Raw genomic sequence first — 13801 nt, forward strand, 5'->3', positions numbered from 1 at the left:
CTATCGCCAGTAGCCAATGCACTTTAAGCCACTCTGTTTCCCTACTTTAATGCATACATTTTAACCATATGCATTTAATGATCCAATATCGAGATGCATTCGATTACGCAACACATATTCTGAGGCTAGTGGTTTTAATTTGCCTGTAAATACCTTCAAACTAAATTTATTAAAAAAAAAAAATAAAATAAAATAAAATAAAATAAAAAATAGAATAAAATAAAATTTGCAACTTGCCAATCATCAGCATGGTTTCCGAAAATTACATGAATTGCGGATTAAAGCAAAACCCCTACCATAGGACAGTACTCGTTGCATTAGACCTATCAAGAGCTTATGATACGGTCACCACGGCACGTTACTGCAAGACCTGGAAGGGTCTCCCCTTCTCCCAAGTCTTAAGAGTTGACCGCAAAATATCTCTCTGGTCGGCAAGCATCGGTGCAACTCAGGAACGTTAAATCCAACGGAAATAGAATTAAACAAGGGGTGCTACAGGGTGGTGTCCTATCCCCACTTTTGTTTAACTTCTAAATATCAAAGCTACCTTTACCACCAGAAGGATTCACTATCGTTTCCTTCGCCGATGACTGCACAATAATGGCCACAGGTCCAGGCCTTACACTCTAAAATCTTGGCTGTGACGATGGATCAGGATCTATATTTTGGAGAGCATGCAGCCGCAATTGTACCGAAAATCCCGAGCCGTAATAAAATTCTCAAATGTCTTGCCGGCTGCACTTGGGGTAAAGATAAAGAAACGCTCATCACCACTCACAAAGCAATTGGCCGGTCGATTGCATGTTACGCGTCACCGATATGGTCGCTAAGCCTAAAGGTTACTCACTGGAAGAAAATAGAGGCCTGCCATAATACTGCCCTCAGAACTGCCATGGGCTGTCCTTTTAAATCCCCATAACACCATCTGCACAATAAGGCGAGAGTACTCCCCATTTGGGAGAGAAATGAAATGCTAACCAAAGAGTTTCTGTTGCGTAGAAACCTGGGCATCCCAACAGACATCTGTTAAGAGGTCATCTCCGTAAGCATTATGAGGAAATACGGCACCTGAGAACACAGCCATATGAAGCAAAAAACACAAGCATATCCTCAGTGATATTCACTAAGAGGCGTCGGACCTCTATGTGAGGAATTGCCCTTTAAAACCGGTACTCAAAGAAAAATATCCAGAACTAGAATAGGAGGAACGCCCTCTCACTAGAGAAATGCCCGTCACTCTAGCTCAACTTCGATATGGGTACTATAACAGGTTAAACTCTTACCCATCCAGAAACAACCCCGACATACATAATGTACGTCCTACTTGCAATGTGTCGCCACATGACAACAACCATCTCTTCAATTGTAATGTGGAACAAATGCCTCTAACACCCCTCATTATGGTTGAAACAGCAAGTTTCCTTGGACTCCCGTTAGAGGATATTGATGACAATTTGTAATTGGTCGCACCTATTGGATGAGGTGAAGCACTGCTTCAACAACAACAACAACGAAATTTGTGATATTGCTTTTATAATCATATCCATTTCCATACATGTTGACGAACTTATCGCTTCTGCTTTTCCCTAAATTCCAGTCTGCATCCAGTTTGAAGACATACTCATCCACGCTAATGTTCTCTGCCTTCATAGCTTCACGCAATCGTGCTTGCAATTCTGCTTTCTTTCCAGCAGTAGATAGAATCCGTTTCAATTCCTTTTTCAGGTCTGGAATCTTAAGCTCACTCAATCTTGCCATCCCATTTCGACACCAATTGTTACGATTTGATTTCAAGAACTAGTTCGTTTTTTTATAAACCATGATAAAAATATTACCAGGTAAAACCTGGGAGAGGCAAATGACGTTTAAAAATTTTTGTAAATTCTCACTGTTCTCACATTTTTATTTTTCTTTTCTTTTATTTTTTTTCAGAAAAAAAAAGACAGTAATCTATTTCTTTATTACATAAAAATTTTGCAATTTTATGCAGACCAGAATTTAGAAGTTTTTTTTTTGGTGGTAAGGAATCAAACGGCCAGCCGAATTACAGACGTTTCAGCTCAAATATTATATTCTAGTTTCACGCATCATGCCACTATCCTCTTCTGTTGTATTTTTTTCAACAAATTCTTTAGAAATTTATATCTCCGAAGAGATCAAATCCGCTTTCCTTCCAATTTGGAGTATTAGTTTTTCTACAAATTGGAGGACACATATGCATGTTTTATGCCCCCCAAAACTTGATCTGGTAAGGCGGACGAACTTTTGGTGCCAAGGCAATGCAGACGGTCAATCGATCACATTTTTGAGGGAATCTACCTCTATATCATGGCGACGGCATTTCGCCGTACAGCTGGTGATCTCAGCCTTCACGAACTAACTTACTCATCACTGAGTTGAGGTTGGCAGGTGGAGGAAGACTCGATCTTCTTGTTGCTCCCAATGTGCGTCAGTTATCGCGAAACACAAAAATCGATATTGAAACAATTTGAAACAATTTCCCACTAATATCATACATTTTTATTTATTTGTCATTTAAAAAAGTGAAAAATTACAAACCAACATGTTTTTTGATTGTGTTGTCTTTGTTTTGGCTATGGTTTAAATATTAAAGGTTACCGATGTAGCCCTAGGCCGGCCTGTACTCTTCACATTCCAAACTCGCTCCTAATTTTTTAGTTTTGATCGTTTCTTTTGGTAACATTTGTGATAAATTGAACAATTTTGATGTAAGCTTTGGGTAAATTACACATAAAAACGCAACTTTGTATTTATTTTTTAGATGCCACAAATAAGCGCAAATCCTAAAGATCCGCAAGTAGAGAACGAGGTGCTGTTTTGGGGCACTTTCATGCTGCTGGTCAATAAGGTTGTTCGGTGTTCTTTTCAAAATATTTGGTTCGGCCGTTTGAACTTTCTGGTCTTGTTTACGGAGTACTAATATCCGTTCTTTTTTCATGCAGGCCAGCGGCCAGTGATTATGGCAATGATCCTAAAGCCTTATTTTCTTAAATGATGCATCTCGACCACCTATGCTGCATCCAGTACACGGAGAGAATTTGTTACTTAAACCAAAGAAGAAAGAAGTAAAATTAGGCATGTGATTCAACTTTGAAAGTAAGTTCTTGTTATTAAGAAAATATTTACTTAGTCCGTCTTGATAACCACTTAAATAGTTAAGAATTTTATCCTTAAGTGAAGTACATATTTTCTTGCCTAAGCTGCAAAAATAAGAAAATGTATACTCAAGTTAAAAAATTGTTTATTATTTATTTATTTTTATTTAATTGACGCTTAACCATCTAAACGGTCATGGCCGTCCAACAAGGCGCGCCAGTCGCTCCTTCGCTCCGCCAACCGGCGCCAATTGGTCACACCAAGGGAGTTTAAATCGTTTTCCACCTAGTCCTTCCAACGGAGTGGGGGCCGCCCTCTGCCTCTGCTTCCATGGGCGGGTTCCGATGAAACACTTTCTTGGCCGGAGCATCATCATTCATTCGCATAACATGGCCTAGCCATCGCAGCCGCTGCGTTTTAATTCGCTGGACTATGTTGATGTCTGCGTATAGCTCGTACAGCTCATCATTAAATCTTCTGCGGTACTCGCCATCGCCAACGCGTAGAGGTCCATAAATCTTTCGAAGAACTTTTCTCTCGAACACTCCCAAAGCCGCTTCATCTGCTGTTGTCATGGTCCATGCTTCTGCCCCATATAGCAGGACGGGTACGATAAAACATGTTGGTTTGTAATTTTTCACTTTTTTAAATGACAAATAAATAAAAATGTATGATATTAGTGGGAAATTGTTTCAAATTGTTTCAATATCGATTTTTGTGTTTCGCGATAACTGACGCACATTGGGAGCAACAAGAAGATCGAGTCTTCCTCCACCTGCCAACCTCAACTCAGTGATGAGTAAGTTAGTTCGTGAAGGCTGAGATCACCAGCTGTACGGCGAAATGCCGTCGCCATGATATAGAGGTAGATTCCCTCAAAAATGTGATCGATTGACCGTCTGCATTGCCTTGGCACCAAAAGTTCGTCCGCCTTACCAGATCAAGTTTTGGGGGGCATAAAACATGCATATGTGTCCTCCAATTTGTAGAAAAACTAATACTCCAAATTGGAAGGAAAGCGGATTTGATCTCTTCGGAGATATAAATTTCTAAAGAATTTGTTGAAAAAAATACAACAGAAGAGAATAGTGGCATGATGCGGGAAACTAGAATATAATATTTGAGCTGAAACGTCTGTAATTCGGCTGGCCGTTTGATTCCTTACTACCAAAAAAAAAACTTCTAAATTCTGGTCTGCATAAAATTGCAAAATTTTTATGTAATAAAGAAATAGCTTACTGTCTTTTTTTTTATGAAAAAAAATAAAAGAAAAGAAAAATAAAAATGTGAGAACAGTGAGAATTTACAAAAATTTTTAAACGTCATTTGCCTCTCCCAGGTTTTACCTGGTAATATTTTTATCATGGTTTATAAAAAAACGAACTAGTTCTTGAAATCAAATCGAAACAATTGGTGTCGAAATGGGATGGCAAGATTGAGCTTAAGATTCCAGACCTGAAAAAGGAGTTGAAACGGAGTCTATCTACTGCTGGAAAGAAAGCAGAATTGCAAGCACGATTGCGTGAAGCTATGAAGGCAGAGAACATTAGCGTGGATGAGTATGTCTTCAAACTGGATGCAGACTGGAATTTAGGGAAAAGCAGAAGCGATAAGTTCGTCAACATGTATGGAAATGGATATGATTATAAAAGTAATATCACAAATTTCGTTGTTGTTGTTGTTGAAGCAGTGCTTCACCTCATCCAATAGGTGCGAGAAATTACAAATTGTCATCAATACCCTCTAACGGGAGTCCAAGGAAACTTGCTGTTTCAACCATAATGAGGGGTGTTAGAGGCATTTGTTCCACATTACAATTGAAGAGATGGTTGTTGTCATGTGGCGACACATTGCAAGTAGGACGTACATTATATATGTCGGGGTTGTTTCTGGATGGGTAAGAGTTTAACCTGTTATAGTACCCATATCGAAGTTGAGCTAGAGTGACGGGCATTTCCCTAGTGAGAGGGCGTTCCTCCTATTCTAGTTCTGGATATTTTTCTTTGAGTACCGGTTTTAAAGGGCAATTCCTCACATAGAGGTCCGACGCCTCTTAGTGAATATCACTGAGGATATGCTTGTGTTTTTTGCTTCATATGGCTGTGTTCTCAGGTGCCGTATTTCCTCATAATGCTTACGGAGATGACCTCTTAACAGATGTCTGTTGGGATGCCCAGGTTTCTATGCAACAGAAACTCTTTGGTTAGCATTTCATTTCTCTCCCAAATGGGGAGTACTCTCGCCTTATTGTGCAGATGGTGTTATGGGGATTTAAAAGGACAGCCCATGGCAGTTCTGAGGGCAGTATTATGGCAGGCCTGTATTTTCTTCCAGTGTGTAACCTTTAGGCTTAGGGACCATATCGGGGACGCGTAACATGCAATCGACCGGCCAATTGCTTTGTGAGTGGTGATGAGCGTTTCTTTATCTTTACCCCAAGTGCAGCCGGCAAGACATTTGAGAATTTTATTACGGCTCGGGATTTTCGGTACAATTGCGGCTGCATGCTCTCCAAAATATAGATCCTGATCCATCGTCACAGCCAAGATTTTAGAGTGTAAGGCCTGGACCTGTGGCCATTATTGTGCAGTCATCGGCGAAGGAAACGATAGTGAATCCTTCTGGTGGTAAAGGTAGCTTTGATATTTAGAAGTTAAACAAAAGTGGGGATAGGACACCACCCTGTAGCACGCCATGTTTAATTCTATTTCCGTTGGATTTAACGTTCCTGAGTTGCACCGATGCTTGCCGACCAGAGAGATATTTTGCGGTCAACTCTTAAGACTTGGGAGAAGGGGCGACCCTTCCAGGTCTTGCAGTAACGTGCCGTGGTGACCGTATCATAAGCTCTTGATAGGTCTAATGCAACGAGTACTGTCCTATGGTAGGGGTTTTGCTTTAATCCGCAATTTATGTAATTTTCGGAAACCATGCTGATGATTGGCAAGTTGCAAATTTTATTTTATTCTATTTTTTATTTTATTTTATTTAATTTTTTTTTTTTAAATAAATTTAGTTTGAAGGTATTTACAGGCAAATTAAAACCACTAGCCTCAGAATATGTGTTGCGTAATCGAATGCATCTCGATATTGGATCATTAAATGCATATGGTTAAAATGTATGCATTAAAGTAGGGAAACAGAGTGGCTTAAAGTGCCTTGGCTACTGGCGATAGGAGAGATATCGGACGGTAAAAATCTCTTATGTTAGCTGGTGAAGATAAAGGAGGCTCTACTGATGGAAGCGGGAGCCAGGTGGAAGCATCATGATAGATGCCACGCCATGATAGATGACGGATAAACTCACATGGCCGGAATGGAATGAGAAGAGACCGCGAGAGCTTCTCACCCTCCGTAAGAGGGATATTTCCTTAGTTGTAGGTCTCGGGGTGAGGCCGTGTGTAGAAGTCCACGAAAGTGGGGAAAGCTTCTGACCGCCATTCACCTGGGAATGGCCAGAGCGATTCTTTTGTATGCGGTTTAAGCAGCTCACTACTGCCGGTCGCTTGCGGCCAAGTACCCTCTGGGTAGCCGCTAAACATCCGTTTAGCGGTGAGCTAATGTGAGAAGGCGACAACCTGGCTAGGCCACTCTGACATAATCGGTTTAAGGGCTAGCCGGGGGAGATCTCATCGGCAGCGTCTGTACACCTCTAGGTGCGGCTGCAAGCGGGCGTCTGTCTTGGAGCAAGCGGCTCGCTATATAAACGTGCCATGTAATATTTTCACCCCCGCTGAGCGGGTTGTGCGCTGGGCTTGGGACCCGCCACGTAAAACCATACTCCAATGAAATATAACAACAAGCCTCGGATAAATACACTCTCTATTGATGAAGACCATGGCAAACGTTTGAAGGACAAGGAATTGAGGGCGTGCACCTGGAACGTCCGCTCCCTGAATGGGATTGGTGCAGATGCCCGGCTGGTTGATGTCCTCGTCAAAGCAAAATCTGACATCACCGCCATCCAAGAAATGCGTTGGACGAAGCAAGGAAGAAAGAAGATCAAAAATTGTGACATATATTGGAGTGGCCATACGAATAAGCGCAGTTTCAGCGTCGGATTCGTGGTGGGAGAGAGACTTGGTCGCCAAGTGCTGGCGTTCACGCCTGTGGACGAGCGTCTCGCCGCTATCCGAATAAAAGCAAAATTTTTTAATATATCATTCATCTGCGCCCATGCGCCGACAGAGGAGAAAGACGATGAGGTGAAAGACACTTTTTATGAACAATTAGAACGCACATACGAGCACTGCCCCCGTCATGATATAAAAGTCGTGCTTGGCGACTTTAACGCCAGGGTGGGCAAAGAAGGAGTTTTTGGCCCTACAGTCGGAAAGTTCAGCCTACACAATGAAACTTCTCCTAACGGACTGAGGCTGATTGACTTTGCCGGTGCTCGAAACATGGTCATATCCAGCACGAGGTTCATGCATAAAAAGATACATCAAGCTACATGGCTGTCTCCTGATCGAAATACTCGCAATCAGATCGATTACGTTGTGATAGACGGACGGCATGCCTCCAGCGTTTTAGATGTGCGCACGATCCGACGACCTAACATCGACTCGGACCATTATCTCGTTGCAGCCAAAATACGCACCCGCCTCAGCACGGCTAAAACCAAGGAACAAAAAAGACAAGGAAAGCTAGACGTCGAAAAGCTTCAATCACAACAGACTGCCAATGATTTCGAAACTCGACCCTCACACCTGCCCTCTGAAAGCACAACTCATCCTGAAGGAATACAGGAGCATTGGGAGCATATCTCCAAAGCACTCCGTACTGCCGCCGAGGAAAAAATTGGTTACCGGCGGCCACAAAAAAAACAACTGGTACGATGAAGAATGCCGCATTGCAACCGAAAGAAAAGGGCTACGTTAAAAGCGAGCGCGACAAGAGGACTGTTTGAACGCTATCGTGAGTTGAAAAGGGAAGCGAGACGCCTTTTCAGGAAGAAAAAAGCAGAAGCAGAAAGGCGTGAGTGCGAGGAGCTTGAGCTGCTAGCCACCAGGAATAACGACCAAAAAATACGGCGACAGACGGAAGGTTTTAAGACCGGGGCAAACTCCTGTAGGAACGAAAACGGCGACCTTGTAACTGATGTCTAGAGAGTGCTTAGATTATGGAGGGAATACTTCTCTGCTCTCCTAAATGGAGGCAGCAATTCACCGCGCAGAGATGAAGAACCCGATCCCGCAATCGATGATGATGGAATATATGTCCCCCCGCCCGATTATGACGAAGTTAGAATAGCAATAACCAGATTGAAAAACAATAAGGCCGTGGAGCAGCTCCTTAGCAAAATATGGGCGGACGAAAGCATGCCCGATGGTTGGAATCTAAGTGTTCTTTGCCCAGTACACAAGAAGTGGATACTGCAAAATGCACCAAATATCGTGGAATTAGCCTTCTTAATATCGCATATAAGGTCATTTCAAGTGTATTGTGCGAAAGATTGAAGCCCACCGTGAACCGGCTGATTGGACCTTATCAGTGCGGCTTCAGACCTGGTAAATCTACCATCGACCAGATTTTCACAATGCGCCAAATCTTGGAAAAAACCCGTGATAAGAGAATCGACACACATCACCTCTTTGTCGACTTTAAAGCCGCCTTCGATAGCACGAAAAGGAGCTGCCTATATGCCGCTATGTCTGAATTTGGTTTGCCCGCAAAACTTATACGGCTGTGCAAAATGACGTTGAGCAACACCGTCAGCTCAGTCAGAATTGGGAAGGACCTCTCCGAGCCGTTCGAAACTAAACGAGGTTTCAGATAGGGTGACCCCCTATCGTGCGATTTCTTTAATTTGATGCTAGAGAAAATTATACTAGCTGCAGAACTTAACAGCACTGGAACAATATACTATAAAAGCGTGCAATTACTGGCATATGCTGATGACATTGATATCATCGGCCTAAACACCCGCGCTGTTAGTTCTGCCTACTCCAAACTGGAAAAAGAAGCTGTAAAGATGGGTTTGATGGTGAATGAGTACAAAACGAAGTACCTGCTGTCATCAAGCAAAGAGTCAGGGCATATGCGCCTTGGCAACCACGCTACTGTTGGCAGTCATAATTTCGAAATAGTAAAAGACTTCGTTTATTTGGGAACCAGCATCAACACTAGCAACAACATCAGCACTGAAATCCAGCGAAGAATCAATCTTGCCAATAAATGCTACTTTGGACTAGGTAGGCAATTGAAAAGTAAAGCCCTCTCTCGGCGAACGAAAATCATAATTTACAAGTCACTTATCGTACCTGTCCTGCTATATGGGGCAGAAGCATGGACCATGACAACAGCAGATGAAGCGGCTTTGGGAGTGTTCGAGAGAAAAGTTCTTCGAAAGATTTATGGACCTCTACGCGTTGGCGATGGCGAGTACCGAAGAAGATTTAATGATGAGCTGTACGAGCTATACGCAGACATAAACATAGTCCGGCAAATTAAAATGCAGCGGCTGCGCGGCTAGGCCATGTTATGCGAATGAAAGATGATGCTCCGGCCAAGAAAGTGTTTCTATCGGAACCCACCTGTGGAAACAGAGGTAGAGGGCGGCCCCCACGCCGTTGGAAGGACCAGGTGGAAAACGATTTAAACTCCCTTGGTGTGACCAATTGGCACCGGTTTGCGGAGCGAAGGAACGACTGGCGCGCCTTGTTGGACGGCCATAACCGTTTAGACGGTTAAGCGCCAATTAAGTAAGTAAGTAAGTAAGTAAGTAGGTCTTTTTACGGGTCATGTTTGTATTGGACCGCATGCGGAAAGGATTTGCGCTCCATTTAATGATTATTGTAGAAGCTGCGGCAACGAAGAAGAACCTGAAACTCTTAGGCATCTACTCTGTGAATGTCCAGCGCTCGGTAGAAGAAGGCAACGTTTTATGGGCAAGATGTTTCTCGTAGATCTGACTGATATAGCTGAGGTCAATACACGATGCTTAGTTAGCTTCATAAACTCAACGAAGTGGTCTCATTAGGAGAATAGGAACAAATCCGTGTGGTTTCACAATGGGCCTATAAAGGCCTAAGTGTGCCGCCCCAATGTGGACGGCAGCCACTTGCACCTAACTTAACCTAACCTAGCTGGTTTCCCAGGCTTTAGTTGCGGAACCACCTTGGCCGTTTTCCCTTTTTCGGGAATGACGAAGGTGGATCGGGACAAGTTGAGGGCATGCCCTAGATAATTAAATCCCTTTTCGCCTAGGTTTTTAAGCATCGGCGTGGCCATGCCGTCTGGGCCCCCTGCTTTAGATGATTTAGCAGAAACGATGGCATCCTCAACATCTTTTTCGGTGATGGTAACTGAGGACGCGCCGTATTTGTGCTTGTGTGTGCGTCTGTTGGCCCGCCGTCTAACTTTGTCAACCGTAGAATGCATTACATATTGTCGGAAAAAAGCACTCGCGCATTTTTCTGCATCCGTCAGCACTTTATCGCCAAAGGTGAAGGAGATTTTGTCATTGTGCTTAGTCGGATTTGATAGGGACTTTACGGTGGACCAAAACTTAACCGCACCGGCAGGAGGGTTAAAACTCTTTAAATACTCCTCCCATTTCGCCCGCTTGTGTTCATCTACAAGCAGTCTGATGCATTGGTTTATGTCCCTTATTTGGGGGTCGCTAAATTTGCGGCATCCGTCGGAAAATGTGGCTCGAAGCACAAAAATCACATTTAATCTCAGAACTTGAAACACAAGATGAAAAAATTGTACAATTACTGGAGAAGATAAGATCTATTGAACCTGAAGATGCAATGACAACTCGTCTCGGTGAGGTACAATGAACTCAGCCCAGCATCTTATTTAATGGGTTCAAGGTAAAGCCTCCAACCATTGTGAATTCATACAAGTGGCTAATGTTTGAAAAAAAAAGGTTCACAATAGTAAACAGCCTGGATCACCTGTTAAATGGCTTGGGCATTGCATAGTCCAAGTGTCATCACAGAAAACTGCCACAACCCTTCAACTTCTGTAACTTTCGGCTTGGTTAAAGTATGTTTATGATGTGATATATCGCTCTAAAGTTTGAATTTCATATTTTCAAAGTTCCCCCTAAGACATTGTTAGCCCCCGAATGAATCGAATAGTGCGTCTTATAGGAATTCATGTTATTTCATTGTAATTCGTAAGAAAATTGAAAGTTTGCCAAATAGGTTTAAGATAAACCCGTTTAAGTGAAAAAATTTTTTTCAGGACTTAAAAGTGAAAGTTTAGATTTATCTCAAGGGCGACTTCAGTTTTCTGCACTCTGAAGATAGTACCTAGATTTAGCATAAAATTTTATTTTCCTTGTCAATGAATTCCGTCTACAAAGAATAGGAATTATGCCAATGTTTTAGGTAATTTCGAAATCTATTTTTGACCTCCGCGTCTTCTCGTGTATGCTAGGAAAAATGTATTGTTAAATGACTTACTTAACTGGCGCTTAACCGTTTAGACGGTTATGACCGTCCAACAAGGCGCGCCATTCGCTCCTTCTCTCTGCCAACCGACACAAATTGGTCACAGTGAGGGAGTTTAAATCGTTTTCCAGCTGGTCCTTTCAACGGAGTGGGGGCCACCCTCTACCTCTGCTTCCATGGGCGGGTTCTGATAGAAACACTTTCTTGGCCGGAGCGTAATCTTTCATTCGCATAACAAGGCCTAGCCAGCTCAGCCGCTGCGTTTTAATCCGCTGAACTATGTTGATGTCTGCGTATAGCTCGTACAGCTCATCATTAAATCTTCTACGGTACTCACCATCGCCAACGCGTAGAGGTCCATAAATGTTTCGAAGAACTTTTCTCTCGTACACTCCCAGATCCGTTTCATCTGATGTTGTCATGGTCCATGCTTCTGCACCATATTGCAATACCGGAACGATAAGTGACTTGTAGAGTATGATTTTAATTTGCCGAGAGAGGACTTTACTTTTCAATTGCCTACCTAGTCCAAAGTAGCATTTATTGGCAAGAGTGATTCTTCGTTGTTCAGAGCAGATTTTGTTGCTAGTGTTGTAGTATTATGAAATTATGGCTGCCGACAGAAGCGTGGTTGCCAAGGCGCATATGCGCTGACTCATTGCTCTATGACAGGAGGTACTTCGTTTTGTCCTCGTTCACCATCAAACCTATCTTTGCCGCTTCTTTTTCCAGTTTGGAGAAAGCAAAACTAACGGCGCAGGTGTATGCCAGTAATTGCACGTTTTTTTACAATATTGTTCCAGAGCGGTTAAGTTCTGCAGCTAGTATAATTTTCTCCAGTATCAAATTAAAGAAATCGCACGGTAGGCGGTCACCCTATCTGAAACCTCGTTTAGTTTCGAACGGCTCGGAGCGGTCCTCCCCAATTCTGACTTAGCTGATGGTGTTGCTCAACGTCGTTTTGCACAGCCGTATAAGTTTTGCGGTGAAATCAAATTCAGACATAGCGGCATATAGGAAGCTCCTTTTCGTACTGTCGAAGGCGGCTTTAAAATCGAAGAACCGGTGATGTGTGTCGATTCTTTTTTTGCGAGTTTTTCCAAGATTTTGCGCATTGTGAAAATCTGGTCGATGGTAGATTTACCAGGTCTGAGGTCGCACTGAAAAGGTCCAATCAGCCGATTCACGGTGGTTTTCAATCTTTCGCACAATACACTTGACAGGACCTTATATGCGATATTAAGAAGGCTGATTCGGCGATAGTTGGTACAGTTTGCAGTATCCCACTTCTTGTGGACTGGCCAAAGAACATTTACATGCCAATCATCGGGCATGCACTCTTTCGCCGAATTTTTTGGTAAAATTTTCGGGCGTTGTTCTTGGTGGCTAGAAGCTCAAGCTCCTCGCACTCACGTCTTTCTGCCTCTGCTTTTTTCTTCATGAATTGCTAAATTAATAACATTTTTTAGTGAATTTCTTGCAATGCGAAAATACAGTCTCAATGTGGTATATTTTTGCTTTTTTTGCAAACTTTCTACATTAAGAAGACACCCTAATGATCCTACCCTATGGCTTTTTATTTCCACAGGCGTGTATCCTTATGAATAATATACAACAATTAAGAGTACAATTAGAGAAAATGTTTGAGTCTATGGGAGGCGATAAATTGGAGGAAGACGCAGCAAACATTTTAAAGGAGTTGCAGCAAAATTTGAATTCAGCATTAGATGATTTGGCGTCGCAATTTGCTGTTAGGTAAGAAAATATCCAATTAGCTATATAAATGTATATAAAAGTTTTTGAACAGCTGGACCGTCTATTATTAAAAGGTCACCTAATCCCTGTAGGATTTTATAGACGATTGAATTTTACGTTTATTTTTACATTCGTAAATTTAATGAGTTTGAGACGTATTCACAATAACTTCTCTTATTAACTTATTGTAATTTTATTATGATCGAAAAACTGAAATGAATACGTTTAATTCAGCTCTAGTGCATCCAGGAAATAAAATTAAATAAAAACAAGTAGGGAAGGCTAAGTTCGGGTGTAACAACATTACATACTCAGCTGAGAGCTGTGGAGACAAAATAAGGAAAAATCACCATGTAGGAAAATGAACCCAGGGTAAACCTGGAATGTGTTTCTATGACATGGGTATCAAATGGAAGGTATTAAAGAGTATTTTAAAATGGAGTGGGCCATAGTTCTATAGGTGGACGGGTTTTCGAGATATCGCCATAAAGGTGGACCGGGGGTGACTGTAGAATGTGTTTGTA

At 42.3% G+C, this 13801-nt stretch overlaps 1 protein-coding gene across 6 annotated transcripts in view; it reads left to right on the forward strand.

Annotated features, from left to right (window-relative positions):
- Positions 1 to 13801, forward strand: part of unc-13 — a 4182017-nt gene that overhangs the window by 3220793 nt on the left and 947423 nt on the right. For all 6 annotated transcript variants that reach the window (XM_067757836.1, XM_067757834.1, XM_067757838.1 and 3 more), the window contains one exon: positions 13111 to 13277. In XM_067757836.1, coding sequence (XP_067613937.1) covers positions 13111 to 13277 — 167 coding nt within the window. The remainder of the gene's footprint in view (positions 1 to 13110; positions 13278 to 13801) is intronic.

This window comes from Eurosta solidaginis, chromosome X, assembly GCF_040869045.1.
Source record: "Eurosta solidaginis isolate ZX-2024a chromosome X, ASM4086904v1, whole genome shotgun sequence".
NCBI classification, from domain to species: domain Eukaryota; kingdom Metazoa; phylum Arthropoda; class Insecta; order Diptera; family Tephritidae; genus Eurosta; species Eurosta solidaginis.